The sequence below is a fragment of the Ipomoea triloba genome, chromosome 11 (assembly GCF_003576645.1).
Source record: "Ipomoea triloba cultivar NCNSP0323 chromosome 11, ASM357664v1".
Classification (NCBI taxonomy): Eukaryota; Viridiplantae; Streptophyta; class Magnoliopsida; order Solanales; family Convolvulaceae; genus Ipomoea; species Ipomoea triloba.
Window position 1 is genome coordinate 2081838 of NC_044926.1, and position 20023 is coordinate 2101860.

Sequence of the window (20023 nt, forward strand, 5' to 3'; positions counted from 1 at the left end):
ATTATCCAAAATGTGCATTAATTTCCAAAAAAAAAAATATATTTATATTTTTATAGAGAATTTTTTAAACCGTATTTGACATGTGAAACTATTTTGGATCCGTAGTACTTAAAAAATCAAACCTCTAACATTGCAGTTGTATCAGAAATTAATTTCATACAACACATATTACTTACAGAGTATTTTTCTATCTTGTTTCAAATCAAGTTGATATGACAAAAATTTCATCATTTTTCTATTTTTAAAAAGACGATGTTGGAGTTATGGGGAATGGTCTCAACCCAATGGCTTAGTAAAAAGTCTGTTCAAGTAAATTTTGTTAGTCCAACAAGAAGTCCAATCCAACAAATATAAGAAAACAGTATTCTCCGACTACTAAAATTATACTTAACTATACCATGTAATAATATATTAAGATATGCATAATATTCTCCAACTAATCTGTAATCAATCACCTTCTAATTACACGCCCTAATTGATTCTTTTCACTTATTAAGTTATCAATTATTTCTTTCTTTTTATGAGTATAACTAACAAAGTTAGTCCGAGTGTAAAAATATGCCATTATAACCTTTATAATGAAGTAAACTTAATTATTAATAGGTAATTTACAGGGTGCTTAATGTTGGTGGAACTTGGAAATGATCTTCTTAAGTGCATCAACTACTTGTTTCATGTTGATTCTATTCTCAGGCAAGTCTTGTGTGCATTGAAGAACCAACTCCATGATTGATTTAAGGCAAATTTGCTTCACTGCAAAATTCTCTTCACCCTCCACCACCAAATTGCCATCCACTCTTTGCATAATGTTCCTAGGAAATGATTCGGAAATCCATCTTTCCATTGTTAGATCTCCAGAGAACATTTCATCTGTGGGCTTCTTTCTTGTAAAAGTTTCCGCTAAAAGAATCCCATAGCTATAAACATCCCCCATTGCAGAAACTATTCCGACTGCTCCATACTCTGAAATTTTTGCATAAATCAAGCAAAAAAGTGATTGAACATGAAAGTTTGCAAGAAAAGATTGTAACGTTTACCTGGTGCCATGTACCCAATGGTGCCTAATGTATCTGTTTGTGCAGCCTGATTATGTAGGGTTAAGATTTTGGCTATGCCAAAGTCACCTAAATGTGCAACCATGTCTTCATCTAAAAGGACATTGTTGGGCTTCAAGTCATAGTGCACTATAGGGTGCAAATAATTATGATGCAGATACTCTAGTGCAGATGCCACATCTAACATGATTTCCAGTCTTTTAACAAAATCCAGGCAATGGTTGAAGCTGTAAAGCCACCTTTCTAGGTTTCCATTTGGCATGTATTCAAGAACCAAGGCTTTAACATCTAGGTTGGAGCAAACGCCAATGACCTTAACAAGATTCCTGTGGCGAATGTCACGCATTGCTTTGCACTCTGAATCAAAGCTCTTGAATGCACCCCGCGAATCCAAGTTAAACACCTTCACAGCAGCAATCACTCCATCAGCAAATTTCGCCTTGTACACTGAACCATAACTTCCATTGCCAATCAAATTACTTTCATCAAAGTTGTCTGTTGCCCGGAGCATATCATAGTACGAGATCCTCTTGCGCATGAAATGATGAGGCTCTAGACTAGTTCCATCTTGGAACTTTGTGTTTTTGCTTCGCAATCTTAATGCCACAATCACAAAAATGGCTACAAGTAGTATTAGTGCAAGTGTTGGCAGAACATACTTTAACAAACTTCTCACTTTTCTTGACTCCCCATGTTCAGGACTTTCACAAGCTCTAAGCTGCAACCCACATAAAGCATCATTACCCATAAAAGATTGAGTAGAGAAGTTTCTGAAAAGTCCCCCATCAGGTATTTTCCCGGTAAGATGATTGAAAGACACATTTAAATAGATAAGATACTGAAGTTTCTCCATAGACAAGGGAATCACACCAGAAAGATTATTCTGTGAAAGATCCAAGTATTCTAGGCCTGCTAAGCTACCAAATGATCTAGGTATATGACCATGTAACATGTTTACTGACAATGTAAGATTTACTAAATGTTGTAGCTGTCCTAAAGTGCTTGGAATCTCACCAGTGAACTGATTTGATGATAGAAATAAGTCTGTAATACTACTCAACAAACTGACATTGAGAGATATAGAGCCACTGAGATGATTTGAAGACAAATCTAGAACTTGGATTTTATTATTCAACCATAAGGATGGTGGCAAACTAGAAAAAAATTGATTGGAACCTAGATATAATTGTGTGAGTGAAGAAAGATTTCCCAGGCAGCTTGGTATCCTCCCTGAAAGCTTGTTATTGTTCAATGCCAAAAAATATAAATCATTCAAATTGCAAATGTTGGCTTGGATTGTCCCATCTAACCTGTTGCCTCCCATATTTATCCTTTGAATTTGTTGTAGATTCCCCAATGTTCTTGGAACTATTCCAGTCAATTAATTATTATCTATGCCAAGCCAGATTAGCTTGGTCAGGTTGCCAATTTCAATAGGAATTTGGCCTCTAATGCCACTCCCACCCGCAAGAAATTCCGTAAGAGACATGGATAGATTACCATCAGGAAAGAATCTTGGGAAAGTTCCATTCAATGGGTTGCCTCCTATCTGTAGAGTCTGGAGGTGCTTCAATTTTATCAGGGAAGCAAGAAAGCCTAGCTCAGGACTTGATGGATCATTTCCCAATTGATTGAACTGCAAGTTGAGGAACAAAAGATGATCTAAATTCCCCAAAGTTGTAGGTATATATCCACTCAAGAAATTTCTTCCAAGATCCAGATATACAAGTTTGGAGGCATTTGAGATAGAGGGAGGGATGTTTCCACTGAAGTTGTTGCTAGCTAGAAAAATGCCTTCAATATTGGGAAGCTTGAAAGCCAGGTTTGGTGGAAAATTGCCAGAAAAACTATTGCCTACAAGGGCAATTGTCTGCAAGCCTGATATGTTCAACGGTGGTCTTGGAAATTCACCCTCAAAACTATTGAAACTAAGATAAATTTCTTTCAGATTTGGTAATTGCCCAAGTTCAGAAGGAATATTTCCATTGATACTGTTATGCCCAATGTCAAACATGTCCAAGTTTGACAAATTGGCAATTGAAGCAGGAATAGTACCAGTAAAGTTGTTCGAATGAAGTGATAATATCTGTAGTGATGATAAGTTCTCAAATTCACTCCATATATTCCCTGCAAAATTATGCCAATGTTGCAGATTATTAGGTTTTTTTTTTATTGGGTGACAAGGAAAACCCCTAGGTGGCCATATGAGACGGTTTAAGATCGAACCGCCCCTCAGAAAAATCTAGTGAGGGTTTCACCATGTTTAGCCTGCCCAGGTCCAAGCACAACCCAAACCTCTAACCGCTGCCTTAGGCACTTCTTTCAACACTAAATTTATAGTTGGATAATACTTAATTAGTTTTACATATTTATAGTTGGATAATACTTAATTAGTTTTACATTGTAGTATTTGTTCGTACATACTTTCTCAACCTGTTGAAGCACAAAGAGTTAGTATCGCTTCCACTGAGGCTCGATCTCGTGACCTCCCATATGGTCATATGGGAGAGCCACTACATGCCAGGCTAATGGCTTTGAGTTATTTAGTTAAACCGATTAAAAAATGTGTTAAATTGCTTAGAAATAATAGAAAAAAATGATTAAAATATTGTTTGCACAACATAATTTTTTTTAAAAGAGAATTTTGTTCAGATAAACTTACTCAGTAGAATTCTACATATAAATTATTATGTGAGATGAAACTAGTCAACATCATGAGGGTAATAATATAATTACTTTGTATAGTAGTAATCAAGTTAGTGATGTAGGTCTAATTATAACTACATGGATTTTAATTCTTCTAAACTAGTGAGTAGTGAGGAAAGGTAGGCATCTTAATGTTTTTCAGTATTAAGAGCAAACCCAATTACAAGTCTTGTAGAAATTTTTAATTTATCAATCTAATATAATATAATGACTAAAAATCAAATAAACTTTATAATACATTTTATAATATTTATAAGTTCAATAATCTAACATATATATTTTAGTGATATAAAAAATCAAAGTTCAATTCAAATGATATTATAAATAGTACACGTATTTTATATATTTTTAATATTACAAGTTCAAATAATATTACAAGTCTTTTATAAATTTTAAAATTAGTATAAAATATTTTTAACTTTTAATTTTTAAATTAATTGTTCAAATCTTATTTTAAACAAGAAATATTAAGTTTGAAAAAGTATATATATAAATATAGAAATAATTTCAGGTGCGGCCGTGCGGTCACACACCACTCAATGTTACGAAATACACCACTCAATGTTAAGAAACACACCACAATGTTAAGAAACACACCACAGTGCATATTTGTGTGGTGTGTTTCTTAATATTGAGTGGTGTATTTTGTAACATTGAGTGGTGTTAATCGCACGGCCGCACCTAATCATGACTCTCTCTCTCTATATATATATATATATACATATATTGTAATTAGTATTATTAATATCAATAAGTTTAATTTGCTTAATTAAATATAACTTTAATTGTTAATGATTGTTATAAAGTCAATAGTTCAAATCTCATGTTATACACACAATGAAAAAAAAAAAATCAAATGGAGTATTCATAACAAACTTGGCTAGACTGCTCTAGTTGAGACCAACTTATAACTTTGTAGTTATACTTAGCCAATAACTTAACTAACTTGATCGGGGCTGTGTTTATAAGGCTTTTCTTAATGGGAGATAATAAGGGTGCTATGTCCATACGTATTACAGAATTGAAAGAAATACCTGTAAGATTATTCCACCGCAGAGATAACTGTTGAAGGGCTGATAAGTTCCCTATTTCTCTTGGCACATTTCCTGCAAATATATATATGTTTGTGTATAGTATTTGCCACTTAGCTTGAAAGGTGAACAGTGAACAGTCTATTTATCTATATAAAATAAATAAATGCGAAAATAAGGGTTTTATAATTTAATATAAATCCAACAACAAAAAAGAACAAGGAAAGATCCAAGTCGTGTGTAACACACACATTCCTTAAAACCAATTTGCTACATTCCGGGGGTGCTATGAGCATTGTAGCACCAGTCCCCAATGATAAAATGGATCACGACTTTATGTTTGAACACTCAAACAAAAAAGTCCGGCGAACTAGAACAACAAGCGAACACTTTGTTCTTTACCGGGGACAATTTACTAACGGCAATTGTTTTCTATTTTCTAATTTTTCAGTTTTCATATTATATGTTTTCTCTATAGAAAACTTGTTTACTAACACTAATTTTTTAAAATTTATTTTTTAGATTAATATTATAAATTTGTGTAAGTTTAATTTCAAGTGGTTTTTAAACCTTATATTTGAATTTTTTTTTTGGATATATTTAGTTTAAATGCAATATGTAAGATTTTTACATTTGATATATGAACCAAATTTATATTTATATTTGTATATTATAACATAACTAAATATATATCTGAACCAATAGCGTGCATTTTAAGTTTACATAAAATTTAGTTTAGATAATATTAATATTTTAAAGTTATTATTTAAAATATTTTTAGATATATTCATTTGAAATAAATAAATAAATAAATAAATATATATATATATATATATATATATATATATATATATATATATATATATATATATATATATATAATTTTCTTTGAAGTTTAATATATGTGAAACTTCAATATCAAGTATCCGGACCAAACTTGTACTAGATATAACATAACTAAAACTCTTTGAACCATTAATCAATTAAATTTGGTGTAGAGTTCAAATTTTAATTTTAATTTGGTGTAGAGTTCAAATTTTAATTTTGATAAGTTTAATTCTTCCCTATATGTGAAAGAGTTTCTATGCTATATAATTCAAACTCATTCTAAAAGACGTACTCTTATATATATAGTCATGCAAATCTACTTTCCAAACTAATGTGGGACAAGTGCTTTTACAAAGCAGCCTTCTACCTTTATTTTTCAAACTCAAACGAGTGGATCTACTTTGAGAATCAATTTCTCATTAACTCATTATTCGTTTTGAGCGTACAATATATCAATTTATCATTAATTCATTATTCATTTTGAGCGTACAATATATCAATTTCTCATTCACCCATTATCCGTTTTGAGAAAATTACTTTTCCAAATGCGTTTGTTGTCATTTTTTTTTGTCAAACAGATACGCAAGTCCCACTTGCGTATGTATTTTTATTTATTATTTTAAAAAAAATTTGGTCTCTGGTTTCTCCGATGAAGGAAAAGGCGACCAGTTTGGTCACTGGCTCGCCTTCTCCTTTGTTGGAGAAGCCATCGACCGATTTTTTTTTAAAGAAAATAAAAATACATATACAAGTAGAATTTGCATATCTCTAGATAGATATGCAAGTCCCTCTTGCATATTTGTTTGACCGTCAAAAAAAATTCTAACAACAAATACATTGAAAAAAGCAATTTTTAAAATTTTTGTACACATTCTTAAAATGTCTTATTTTTGTTTTAAGTTATGTCTTGGTCCTATTAGGGTCTTTGACCCCTTAGATCAAAAGGTGAAAGACTGACTTACCAGTGAGATGGTTTTCAGCCATGTTGAGAAATCGAAGATTAGTCAACAACCCAAAAGTCGCCGGAATGTTCCCAGAAAGTTGATTGGCGTTCATGAACAAACCCCTCAGCCGCCTCAACCGGCCAAGTTCTTCCGGGACATGTCCATAAAAGCTATTGCCGCTAATAGCGAAGAAAACCAGGAAAGACAGGTTTCCTATGTCTCCAGCAATGGTTCCTCTGAGACCCATACTAGGAAGAACCAAGGCTATCACTCTATCATGCCGGCGGCCGCAGGAAACGCCGACCCAGCTGCAGTGAGAGCTCGTTTCCGACCAATTCTTTGCCAAGACGCTGCCGGGATCCAACAACAACCGAGACTTGAACGTTAAAAGTGCAGCCTTGTCTGTCAGATTGTTTAAGGATGCCGCAGCAATCATCATCGTCGTCATGGATTGCAGCAATCCGATAAGTAGACGTCTGTTCTTTCCCATGTTTGCCCGGTGAAGTGGTGAAGGCCGGAATCAATTACATATATATATATATTGTCAGGAATTCCAAACTAATTTTAATTAAGTCCAATAAAAATGAAAATTTTGAGATAATTCTTCAAATTACATAAATTGACACCGACCTAGCTAGTTTCCCAAATATTGATTGTACTACTAATAGGTAGGGCGGCTGCATGCTACGAATTTTCTTCATCTTACAATCCTTGGTCCATGAGGAAGCAAGCAGTCCAACCCACATCATTTCATTAGATACAAGTCTTTAAATTATGGTTTTTTTTTTGGTACCTTAGATTAGGGTTGAGTAATTATTGGGTTGTTATGCTGTGTACCCAGGTCCACTTTGAAGGTGGACCTGGGTCTACATTCACATACACTATACTCTACATTCACAATTTGTAAACTCCACATTCACACATTACAGGAATATATGTTTAGTAACTATACTCTACATTCACATACACTATACTCTACATTCACAATTTGTAAACTCCACATTCACACATTCAAAACTCTATATTCACAGGTCTTATACTCCACATTCACAACTTGAGAACTCCACATTCACACATTACAGAACTACAAGTTGTTAGAACTTCTTAACTCTATTACAGATTCACACATACATAACTCTACATTCACGATTTCTATACTGTACATTCACAATTTAAAACCTCCACATTCACACATTTCTGGGCAACTCTACATTCACACAATCATAAATCTACATTCACAATTTCTATATTGTACATTCACACTTTAAAACCTCTACATTCACACATTTTTGGACAACTCTATATTCAACAATATGTTTACTAATTTTTTTAAAAAAAAAAAAAAACAAAAGAAGAAGAAGACAAAAACGACGTAATTTTGGACCCAAGTCCACCTTGCAAGGTGGACCTGGGTCCACAGCATAATTTGCCGTAATTATTTAAGTGTATTTATTTTTCCTTCTTTTTTCAAATCCAGTTGATATGACTAATATTTCATCATTTTTCTATTTTTAAAAAGATGATATGACTAAAATTTCATCATTTTTTAATTTTTAAAAGGATGATGTTGGAGTTATGGGAAATGGTCTCAACCCAATGGCCTAGTACTGAAATCGGTTCAAGATAAATTTCGTTAACCCAACAAGCTAAGAAGTCCAATCCAACAAAAATAAGAAACCAGTATTCTCCAACTACTAAAATTAAACTAACTATACCATGTAATAATATATTATGATATACATAATATTCTCCAACTAATATGTAATCAATCACCTTCTAATTACACACTCTTAATTGATTCTTTTCAAGTTATCAATTATTTCATTCTTTTTATGCGTATAACTAACAAAGTTAGTCAGAGTGTATAAATAGGCCACTATAACCTTTATAATGAAGTAAACTTGACTATTAATGGGCATTTTACATGGTGCTTAATTTTGGTGAAACTTGGAAATGATCTTCTTAAGTGCATCAACTACTTGTTTCATGTTGATTCTATTCTCAGGCAAGTCTTGTGTACATTGAAGAACCAAATCCATGATTGATTTCAGGCAAATTGGCTTCACAACAAAATTCTCTTCACCCTCCACCACCAAATTGCCATCCACTCTCTGCATAATGTTCATAGGAAATGATTCAGAAATCCATCTTTCCATTGTTAGATCTCAAGAGAACATTTCATCTGTGGGTTTCTTTCTTGTAAAAGTTTCTGCCAAAAGAATCCCATAGCTATAAACATCTCCCATTGCAGAAACTATTCCAGCTGCTTCATACTCTGAAATTTTTGCATAAATCCAGCAAAAAAGTGATTGAACATACATGAAAGTTTGCAAGAAAAGATTATAACTTTTACCTGGTGCCATGTACCCAATAGTGCCTAATGTATCTGTTTGTTCAGCCTGATTCTGTAGGGTTAATATTTTGGCTATGCCAAAGTCACCTAAATGTGCAACCATGTCTTCATCTAAAAGGACATTGCTAGGCTTCAAGTCACAGTGCACTATAGGGTGAAAATAATTATGATGCAGATACTCTAATGTAGATGCCACATCTAACATGATTTCTAGTCTTTTAACAAAATCCAGGCAATAGTTGAAGTTGTGAAGCCACCTTTCCATGCTTCCATTTGACATGTATTCAAGAACCAAGGCTTTAACATCCTGATTGGAGCAAATGCCAATGACCTTAACAAGATTCCTGTGGCGAATGTCACGCATTGCTTTGCACTCTGAATCAAAGCTCTTGAATGCACACCGTGAATCCAGGTTAAACACCTTCACAGCAGCAATCGCCCCATCAGCAAATTTCGCCATGTACACTGAACCATAGCTTCCACTCCCAATCAAATTACTTTCATCAAAGTTGTCTGTTGCCCTGAGCATATCATGGTACGAGATCCTCTTGCGCATGAAATGAGGAGGCTCTAGACTAGTTCCATCTTGGAACTTTGTGTTTCTACTACGCGATCTTAGCGCCACAATCACAAAAATAGCTAGTAGTAGTATGAGTGCAAGTGTTGGCAGAACATACTTTAACAAACTCCTCACTTTTCTTGACTCCCCATATTCAGGACTTTCGCAAGATCCAAGCTGCAACCCACATAAAGCATCATTACCCATAAAAGATTGAGTAGAGAAGTTTCTGAAAGGTCCTCCATTAGGTATTTTCCCAATAAGATGATTGAAAGAAACATTTAAATAAACAAGATACTGAAGTTTCTCTAGGGACATGGGAATCACACCAGAAAGATTATTCTGTGAAAGATCCAAGTATTCTAGGCCTACTAAGCTGCCAAATGATTGAGGTATATGACCATGTAACATGTTTATTGACAATGAAAGATTTACTAAATGTTGTAACTGCCTTAAAGTGCTTGGAATCTCGCCAGTGAACTGATTTGATGATAGATATAATTCTGTAATGCTGCTCAACAAACCGATATCTGGAGATATAGCGCCACTGAGATGATTTGAAGACAAATCTAGAATTTGGATTTTGTTATTCAACCATAAGGATGGTGGCAAACTAGAAAAAAATTGATTGGAATCTAGATATAATTGTGTGAGTGAAGAAAGATTTCCCAAACAGCTTGGTATCCTCCCTGAAAGCTTGTTATTGTCCAATGCCAGAAAATATAAATCCTTCAAATTGCATATGTTGGCTGGGATTGTCCCATCTAACCTGTTGCCTCCTAGATTTATCCTTTGCATTTGTTGTAGATTTCCCAATGTTCTTGGAACCATTCCAGTCAAATAATTATCATCTATGCCAAGCCAGATTAGCTTGGTCAAGTTGCCAATTTCAATAGGAATTTGGCCTCTAATGCCACTCCCAGCAGCAAGAAATGTCATATGAGACATGGATAGATTACCATTAGGGAAGGATCTTGGGAAAGTTCCATTCAATGGATTGTGTCCTATTTGTAAAGTCTGAAGTTGCTTCAATTTCATCAAGGAAGTAAGGAAGCTTAGCTCAGGGCTTGATGGATCATTTCTCAATCAATTAAATTGCAGACTGAGGAACAAAAGCTGATCTAAATTTCCCAAAGTTGCAGTTAAATGTCCACTCAAGAAATTTCTTCCAAGATCCAAATATGCAAGTTTAGAGGCATTTGAGATAGAAGGAGGGATGTTTCCACTGAAGCTGTTGCTAGCCAGATAAAGGCCTTCAATATTGGGAAGCTTGAAAGCCAAGTTTGGTGGAAGATTGCTAGAAAAGTTGTTGCCTACAAGGCAATCTTCTGCAAGCCTGATATGTTCAATAGTGATCTTGGAAATTCACCATCAAAACTATTGAAACTAAGATAAATTTCTTTCAGAGTTCGCAAATGCCCAAGTTCAGAAGGAATGTCTCCATTGATATTGTTATGCCCAATGTCAAACATCTCCAAGTTTGACAAATTGGCAATTGAAGCTGGTATAGTACCAATAAAGTTATTCCAAGGAAGTGATAATTTTTGTAGTGATGATAAGTTCCCAAATTCACTCCATATATTCCCTGCAAAATTATGCCAATGCTGCAGATTATAAGGCTTTTCTGGATGGGAGATAAGGGTACGGTGTTATTCAGGATGGATCTAGAATTTTTATTTTATTATTATTTTTTTTGTGAGGGTGAAGTTCAAATGAATTCAAAAAGTGCATGGCAAAATATCAAACATAGATTATATGGTTCGAATAAAAAAATACATTATAAATTACGATTCAATATTTATAATGAACTACGAGATAGTCAAGGACGGAGCTAAAAATATATTTGAGTGAGACGAAAGCACAATGAAATGCTATAAAAATATATATGAAAAAATATGAAATATAATCAATTATATAAAATAGTGAATAGAAATACGATATAACAAAAGTAAACGTTAAAAAAAAAAAAAAAAAAAAAAAAAAAAAAAGAGCTAAAATAAAGTCGCTAGGATTTCAAAAGCTAAAATAAAGTAAAATGTTGTTTGTGAGACTTAATCCCAAGACCTATGATATTGAATTTTAAAAATCAACCAACTAAACTACTTAAACACATTTTAAAAAAATCTTAAACACTTTTAATATTTTTTTTTATATATTTGGGGAGAGGCTTCTCATGGGATCGCATCCCCCCTCTCTCTCTACATGTTGACCATTTTGAATGCTTATTTAATACGTAAACCATTAAAGATACTATGTTGTAGGCTTTGAGTTTATTTAAGATATACAAAGTATACACTTTATAAGGCCTACATATTTATTAAAAAAGAAACTTAAACTTAATTCATTTTGTGAATCAAATTAAACATGCTGATGAAAATGTGAAGTAGCATAGTTGTGTGTTGACTTTAATTTCTAGTTAACGTGTAAGCCATAAACCCGGCCAGCCCCTTGATATGGCCAGCGGATCTATTCCCATCTTTAGGTGTTGGGATTATGTCGGTACATATTACAGAAAGAAAGAAAATTAAAATACCTGTAAGATTATTCCACCCCAGAGCTAACTGTTGCAGGGCTGATAAGTTTCCTATTTCTCTCGGCACATTTCCTGCAAATATATATTTATGTTTATAGTATTTAATTTGCTACATGAAAGATGAACACGGAATGATCAAACGGTGAAATTAAAGATCAGATGAGACATATATACCACTGAGAAGGTTTTTTGACATGTTGAGAACTCGAAGATTAGTCAACAACCCAAAAGCTGCCGGAATGTTAGTTCCCGGAGAGTTGATTGGCCCCCATAAACAAACTCCTCAGCCGCCTCAACCGGCCGAGTTCTTCGGGGACATGTCCGTAAAAGCTATTGCCGCTAATGTCGAAGGAAACCAGGAAAGACAGGTTTCCTATTTCTCCAGCAATGGTTCCTCTGAGACCCATACTAGGGAGAACCAAGGCTGTCACTCTATCATGCCGGCGGCCGCAGGAAACGCCGACCCAACTGCAGTGAGAGCTATTTTCCGACCAATTCTTTGCCAAGACCCTGCCGGGATCCAACAACAACCGCGACTTGAACGTTACAAGTGCAGCCTTGTCTGTCAGACTACTAGCCCTGTTTAAGGTTGTCTCAGCGATATTAATCGTAATGGATTGCAGCAATCCGATGATGATGATGATGAGCAGAAAGTGCAGTCTGATCTGTTGTTTGCCATGTCTATCTGCTGAAGATATAATCTCGAATTCGAATGAATAACAAAATGTTTCACCTATCTAATCTGTGTACCTTAATCGCCTCCTGATGATAGGAAGAGTAAAAAATCTTATTAATCTCAAGAGTTTGAGGAGCAAGCTAACAGAAAAGTGGAATGAAAAATCAAGGAAAAAATGGTTTTCCTTTCCCTTTCCTTTATTTCAAGCCGAAAATAAAAGGAAGCAAAAGCCAAGCCAAAATGGGTTTCTTTGTTTGCCCTTTTATATTGCCGAATTGATGAAAGGAAAGGAAAGGAAAGCAAAATTAAAATATGTTTTGTTTTTCTTCTTTTCTTCTCTGCCGAAACAATTGGAATAAGGATGAAACCGACTATTGCTTTTGCTTTGTCTTCACTTTTTTCAAGCTTTATTATATTTTAACAGAAAGAGATAAAATTTCACCTTTATATATTACTATAATTATTACAGTGAGTGCTTTATTGAATTATGTACAAACTTTATTATATGAATTAAATGTTAGAAATTAATTATTTATAGCATCCATCACTCATGCACATGCAGCAGCGTAACATACAATAGTTAATCCAATAATCCTGCAACAGACTTAATTTTAATATTTAATTTATTTAATTATGAAAATAGGTGGAGGGGTTTTGAAAAATTGTTAGGGTAGGTGGATTTGTAGGTTCCATTATGCGATTAGTTTGAACACAGAGTTTTAGGTATGAAAGGCTTCAATGATATTGAGGGCAATTGTTTTACTATCGACCAATATTGTTCTCACTGCATTATATACTAACGTTTATGCGTTTGTGTTTTGTATTTTGCGTTATGAAATTTTGTACCTTATAAGTTTGAATTTTGTAATTGGAATAAATTAGTAATTATGTCTTATGTGTTATGAATTTTATTTTTATCTTGTGTTTGAAATTTTATGTCAATGACCACAAATTATGTATCTAAATTAGATTTGAAAAATAAGTAAATAAGTAACATGTGTATGTGTCTTGTGTTATAATTTTTTGTGACTTGTGTTATGAAATTCTATACCTTACGAGTATGAATTATGTACCTCGTCTTTTCAATCCAACTAGGTCCATAATGCTATGCTATGTGTTTTGTGATGTGATTTTTTGTGTTTTGTGTTATAAAATTATGTACCTCGTTGTTTCAATTCATGGTCTATAATGCTATGTGAACCCCTGGTCCATGATATAAATTGCATATTGAGGGGAATTAGAGGAGTCACATTAAACATATTTATTTACAAAGAAGTTATTAAGGTTTTTGTCGACTTAATTAGATTAGTACACACAACAACAAAGTCAAATTCATCCATTTCTTTTTAGTTATTTAGGACATTATTTTTAATTAGGTAAGCCATTAATGCATTATATTATGTCGTTTCACTCATAAGTCATAATATGATTATTTGGATCCTTGTGAAGAATGATTATTTGGATCCTAGTCCACTGTATAAGCAGCTAATATTATGGTGTGGACCATGGTCCATATAGTTGTGTGAATCATATTATCAAATAATGTATATTTAGTATAAAAATAATGTATTTTTAGTATATTAAAAATGTATATTTTATTCAGAAAATGTACATTATTTTTATACTGAATGTACATTATATTGTATAATATTCATTCAGTACATAAATAAGATACATATAATATATTAAAAATATATTTTTTATTACGATTCACACAACACTATATGGACCATGGTCCACACAATAATTCGCCATAGACAGCACTGAAGAAGGAATCTAAAATAATGTGAACGGACTTGAATCCATTGAGACAGTCGAGGTTATCCTAAAGAAATTAAATAGGCTGAGGACACAAGAAGTCATGGCTAGGAATAAAAAATCTTAAATGTGGATACGGTGATATATCTGATATTATTATAATTTATTAAAAGTTTGGTGAGAAATTAATAATGTCATTTGACTTTATGATTCACTTATTCTAGTGGTGAATTAAGTCACAAATTATTTCGTTCTTTTTATGCGTATGACTAATAAAGTTAGTGTATGAATAGACTATATTATAATCTTTATAATGAAGTAAACTTAAATATTAATGGACATTTTACAAGGTGTTTAATTTTTGTGAAATTTGGAAATGATCTTCTTAAGTGCATCAACTACTTGTTTCATGTTGATTCTATTCTCAGGCAAGTCATGTGTGCATTGAAGAACCAACTCCATGATTGATTTCAGGCAAATTTGCTTCAATACAAAGTTCTCTTCACCTTCCACCACCAAATTGTCATCCACTCTCTGCATAATGTTCCCAGGAAATGATTCAAAAATCCATCTTTCCATTGTTAGATCACCAGAGAACATTTCATCTGTGGGCTTCTTTCTTGTAAAAGTTTCTGCCAAAAGAATCCCATAGCTGTAAACATCCCCCATTGCAGAAACCATTCCGATCGCTCCATACTCTGAAATTTTTGCATAAATCTAGCAAAAAAGTGATTGATCATGAAAGTTAGCAAGAAAAGATTATAACTTTTACCTGGTGCCATGTATCCAATGGTGCCTAATGTATCTTTTTGTGCTGTTTGGTTTTGTAGAGTCAAGATTTTGGCTATGCCAAAGTCACCTAAATGTGCAACCATGTCTTCATCTAAAAGGACATTGCTAGGCTTCAAGTCACAGTGCACCACAGGGTGCAGATAATTATGATGCAGATACTCTAGCGCAGATGCCACATCTAACATGATTTCCAATCTTTTAACAAAATCCAAACAATAGTTGAAGCTGTAAAGCCACCTTTCCAGATTTCCATTTGCCATGTATTCAAGAACCAAGGCTTTAACATCCTGGTTGGAACAAATGCCAATGACCTTAACAAGATTCCTGTGGCGAATGTCACGCATTGCTTTGCACTCTGAATCAAAGCTCTTGAATGCACCCCGCGAATCCAGGTTAAACACCTTCACAGCAGCAATCGACCCATCAACAAATTTCGCCTTGTACACTGAACCATAGCCTCCACTTCCAATCAAATTACTTTCATCAAAGTTGTCTGTTGCTCGGAGCATATCATGGTACGAGATCCTCTTGCGCATGAAATGAGGAGGCTCTAGACTAGTTCCATCTTGGAACTTTGTGTTTCCACTACGCGATCTTAGTGCCACAATTACAAAAATAGCTACTAGTAGTATTAGTGCAAGTGTTGGCAGAACATACTTTAACAAACTCCTCACTTTTCTTGACTCCCCATGTTCAGGACTTTCACAAGCTCCAAGCTGCAACCCACATAAAGCATCATTACCCATAAAAGATTGAGCAGAGAAGTTTCTGAAAGGTCCTCCATCAGGTATTTTCCCAGTAAGATGATTGAAAGAAACATTTAAATAGACAAGATATTGAAGTTTCTCTAGGGACATGGGAATAACACCAGAAAGATTATTTTGTGAAAGATCCAAATATCCCAAGCCTACTAAACTACCAAATGATTGAGGTATATGACCATGTAACATGTTTATTGACAATGAAAGATTTACTAAATGTTGTAGCTGCCCTAAAGTGCTTGGAATCTCACCAGTAAACTGATTTGATGATAGATATAACTCTGTAATGCTGCTTAACAAACCGACATCGGGAGATATAGAGCCACTGAGATGATTTGAAGACAAATCTAGAATTTGTATTTTGTTATTCAACCATAAGGATGGTGGCAAACTAGAAAAAAATTGATTGGAACCTAGATATAATTGTGTGAGTGAAGAAAGATTTCCCAAGCAGCTTGGTATCCTCCCTAAAAGCTTATTATTGTGCAATCCCAGGAAATATAAATCCTTCAAATTGCATATGTTGGTTGGGATTGTCCCATCTAACCTGTTGCCTCCTAGATTTATCCTTTGCATTTGTTGTAGATTTCCGAATGTTCTTGGAACCATTCCAGTCAAATAATTATCATCTATGCCAAGCCAGATTAGATTGGTCAAGTTGCCAATTTCACTAGGAATTTGGCCTCTAATGCCACTCTCAGCCGCAAGAAATGTCATAAGAGACATGGATAGATTACCAACAGGGAAAGATCTTGGGAAAGTTCCATTCAATGGATTTTGTCCTATTTGTAGAATCTGGAGTTGCTTTAATTTCATCAAGGAAGCAAGGAAGCCTAGCTCAAGGCTTGATGGATCCTTTCCCAATCGATTAAATTGCAGGCTGAGGAACAAAAGCTGATCTAAATTTCCCAAAGTTGAAGGTATATATCCACTCAAGAAATTTCTTCCAAGATCCAAATATGCAAGTTTGGAGGCATTTGAGATAGAGGGAGGGATGCTTCCACTGAAGCTATTGCTAGCTAGATAAAGGCCTTCAATATTGGGAAGTTTGAAAGCCAAGTCAAGTGGAAGATTGCCAGAAAAATTGTTGACTACAAGGGCAATCTGCTGCAACCCTGATATGTTCAATAGTGGTCTTGGAAATTCACCCTCAAAACTATTGAAACTAAGATAAATTTCTTTCAGACTTGACTGTTGCCCAAGTTCAGAAGGAATGTCTCCATTGATACTATTATGCCCAATGTCAAACTTCTCCAAATTTGATAGATTGGCAATTGAAGCAGGAATAGTACCAGAAAAGTTGTTCAAACGAAGTGATAAATTTTGTAGTGATGATAAGTTCCCAAATTCACTCCATATATTCCCTGCAAAAATATACCAATGTTGCAGATTATAAGGTTTTTCTTGATGGGAGATAAAGGGTGTTATTATCTAGAAATTTTCTGCATGAGAGTGAAGTTAAAAAAATGTGCATGACAAAATATCGAACACCAATAATATAGTTCGAATACAAAATACATTATAAACTATAATACAATATTTATAATGAACTACAAGATAGTCAGGGGCGGAGCTAAAAATATAAGTGGGGCGAAACTACTATGAAATGCTATAAATATATTTATGACAAAATATGAAATATAATCAATTAGATGAAATAGTTTCAATAGAAAAGACAATATAAAAAAAGTACACTTAAAAAATCATTTGTCATGACTAAATCATAAAATAAAATAAAAAAGCTAAAATAAAGTCTCTCCCTCCTTGTGGAGGATTTGAAAAGCTAAATAAAGTAAAATGTTGTTAGTGAGACTTAATCCTATTGAATTTAAAAAATAAATAAATAAAAAACCAACTAAGCTCCTTAAGCACTTAATATTTTGTACAGACATATTATTACTTTTATATATAGGATTTTGATCAAATGAGAACCAACATTCCTATGAGTCCATGAGAACTAGGCATATTAAGCATGTGTTGTGTACAGCATAGGGACATGCTTAATATGCACACATCATAATGCCTAATATGCACACGCATGTTTTTAATCCCCAATTAATCTAATTCATAGATCTATTTTTTAATGGATGAGATTGGTTCTCATGGATTCTTGGGGAGGGGGTTCTCATGGGATCGCATCCATATATATATAAGGGGGTTGGGAGGGGTGAGGGGCAGCTGCTCCCAGTGCCCCCCCCCCCCCCCCCCCCCCCCCCCCCCCNAACCTAGATATAATTGTGTGAGTGAAGAAAGATTTCCCAAGCAGCTTGGTATCCTCCCTAAAAGCTTATTATTGTGCAATCCCAGGAAATATAAATCCTTCAAATTGCATATGTTGGTTGGGATTGTCCCATCTAACCTGTTGCCTCCTAGATTTATCCTTTGCATTTGTTGTAGATTTCCGAATGTTCTTGGAACCATTCCAGTCAAATAATTATCATCTATGCCAAGCCAGATTAGATTGGTCAAGTTGCCAATTTCACTAGGAATTTGGCCTCTAATGCCACTCTCAGCCGCAAGAAATGTCATAAGAGACATGGATAGATTACCAACAGGGAAAGATCTTGGGAAAGTTCCATTCAATGGATTTTGTCCTATTTGTAGAATCTGGAGTTGCTTTAATTTCATCAAGGAAGCAAGGAAGCCTAGCTCAAGGCTTGATGGATCCTTTCCCAATCGATTAAATTGCAGGCTGAGGAACAAAAGCTGATCTAAATTTCCCAAAGTTGAAGGTATATATCCACTCAAGAAATTTCTTCCAAGATCCAAATATGCAAGTTTGGAGGCATTTGAGATAGAGGGAGGGATGCTTCCACTGAAGCTATTGCTAGCTAGATAAAGGCCTTCAATATTGGGAAGTTTGAAAGCCAAGTCAAGTGGAAGATTGCCAGAAAAATTGTTGACTACAAGGGCAATCTGCTGCAACCCTGATATGTTCAATAGTGGTCTTGGAAATTCACCCTCAAAACTATTGAAACTAAGATAAATTTCTTTCAGACTTGACTGTTGCCCAAGTTCAGAAGGAATGTCTCCATTGATACTATTATGCCCAATGTCAAACTTCTCCAAATTTGATAGATTGGCAATTGAAGCAGGAATAGTACCAGAAAAGTTGTTCAAACGAAGTGATAAATTTTGTAGTGATGATAAGTTCCCAAATTCACTCCATATATTCCCTGCAAAAATATACCAATGTTGCAGATTATAAGGTTTTTCTTGATGGGAGATAAAGGGTGTTATTATCTAGAAATTTTCTGCATGAGAGTGAAGTTAAAAAAATGTGCATGACAAAATATCGAACACCAATAATATAGTTCGAATACAAAATACATTATAAACTATAATACAATATTTATAATGAACTACAAGATAGTCAGGGGCGGAGCTAAAAATATAAGTGGGGCGAAACTACTATGAAATGCTATAAATATATTTATGACAAAATATGAAATATAATCAATTAGATGAAATAGTTTCAATAGAAAAGACAATATAAAAAAAGTACACTTAAAAAATCATTTGTCATGACTAAATCATAAAATAAAATAAAAAAGCTAAAATAAAGTCTCTCCCTCCTTGTGGAGGATTTGAAAAGCTAAATAAAGTAAAATGTTGTTAGTGAGACTTAATCCTATTGAATTTAAAAAATAAATAAATAAAAAACCAACTAAGCTCCTTAAGCACTTAATATTTTGTACAGACATATTATTACTTTTATATATAGGATTTTGATCAAATGAGAACCAACATTCCTATGAGTCCATGAGAACTAGGCATATTAAGCATGTGTTGTGTACAGCATAGGGACATGCTTAATATGCACACATCATAATGCCTAATATGCACACGCATGTTTTTAATCCCCAATTAATCTAATTCATAGATCTATTTTTTAATGGATGAGATTGGTTCTCATGGATTCTTGGGGAGGGGGTTCTCATGGGATCGCATCCATATATATATAAGGGGGTTGGGAGGGGTGAGGGGCAGCTGCTCCCAGTGCCCCCCCCCCCCCCCCCCCCCCCCC

At 34.1% G+C, this 20023-nt stretch overlaps 4 protein-coding genes across 5 annotated transcripts in view; all 4 read right to left on the reverse strand.

Moving 5' to 3' along the window:
• Window positions 1-549: 549 nt before the first annotated feature.
• On the reverse strand, window positions 550-2392 carry LOC115997400 (receptor kinase-like protein Xa21). Its single transcript, XM_031236945.1, has 2 exons — window positions 1038-2392; window positions 550-963 (listed from the first exon to the last, which is right to left on the reverse strand). Exons 1-2 carry the CDS (start codon window positions 2377-2379, stop codon window positions 620-622), a joined length of 1686 nt encoding a protein of 561 aa, XP_031092805.1. The 5' UTR covers window positions 2380-2392; the 3' UTR covers window positions 550-619.
• Window positions 2393-2436: 44 nt separating this feature from the next.
• Window positions 2437-7054, reverse strand: LOC115996941 (LRR receptor-like serine/threonine-protein kinase EFR). Its single transcript, XM_031236386.1, has 3 exons — window positions 6583-7054; window positions 4796-4867; window positions 2437-3182 (listed from the first exon to the last, which is right to left on the reverse strand). The coding sequence occupies exons 1-3, from the start codon at window positions 7052-7054 to the stop codon at window positions 2437-2439; spliced, it is 1290 nt and encodes a 429-aa protein (XP_031092246.1).
• Window positions 7055-8448: 1394 nt separating this feature from the next.
• LOC115997360 (receptor kinase-like protein Xa21) lies at window positions 8449-12891 on the reverse strand. Of its 2 annotated transcripts, XM_031236904.1 has the most exons (4): window positions 12184-12891; window positions 12010-12081; window positions 8918-11061; window positions 8449-8839 (listed from the first exon to the last, which is right to left on the reverse strand). In XM_031236904.1, exons 3-4 carry the CDS (start codon window positions 10512-10514, stop codon window positions 8730-8732), a joined length of 1707 nt encoding a protein of 568 aa, XP_031092764.1. In that variant the 5' UTR covers window positions 10515-11061; window positions 12010-12081; window positions 12184-12891; the 3' UTR covers window positions 8449-8729. The 2 variants fall into 2 exon arrangements, with proteins under 2 accessions (XP_031092764.1, XP_031092763.1); XM_031236903.1 differs by having other exon boundaries at window positions 8449-11061.
• LOC115996942 (probable LRR receptor-like serine/threonine-protein kinase At3g47570) overlaps window positions 10563-20023 on the reverse strand; it is a 12133-nt gene continuing 2672 nt past the window's right edge. The window contains exons 3-9 of the mRNA XM_031236387.1: window positions 18222-19172; window positions 15216-17360; window positions 14950-15141; window positions 12290-12694; window positions 12010-12081; window positions 10896-11061; window positions 10563-10812 (exon numbers count right to left, since the gene is read on the reverse strand). Coding sequence (XP_031092247.1) covers window positions 10563-10812; window positions 10896-11061; window positions 12010-12081; window positions 12290-12694; window positions 14950-15141; window positions 15216-17360; window positions 18222-19172 — 4181 coding nt within the window. The remainder of the gene's footprint in view (window positions 10813-10895; window positions 11062-12009; window positions 12082-12289; window positions 12695-14949; window positions 15142-15215; window positions 17361-18221; window positions 19173-20023) is intronic.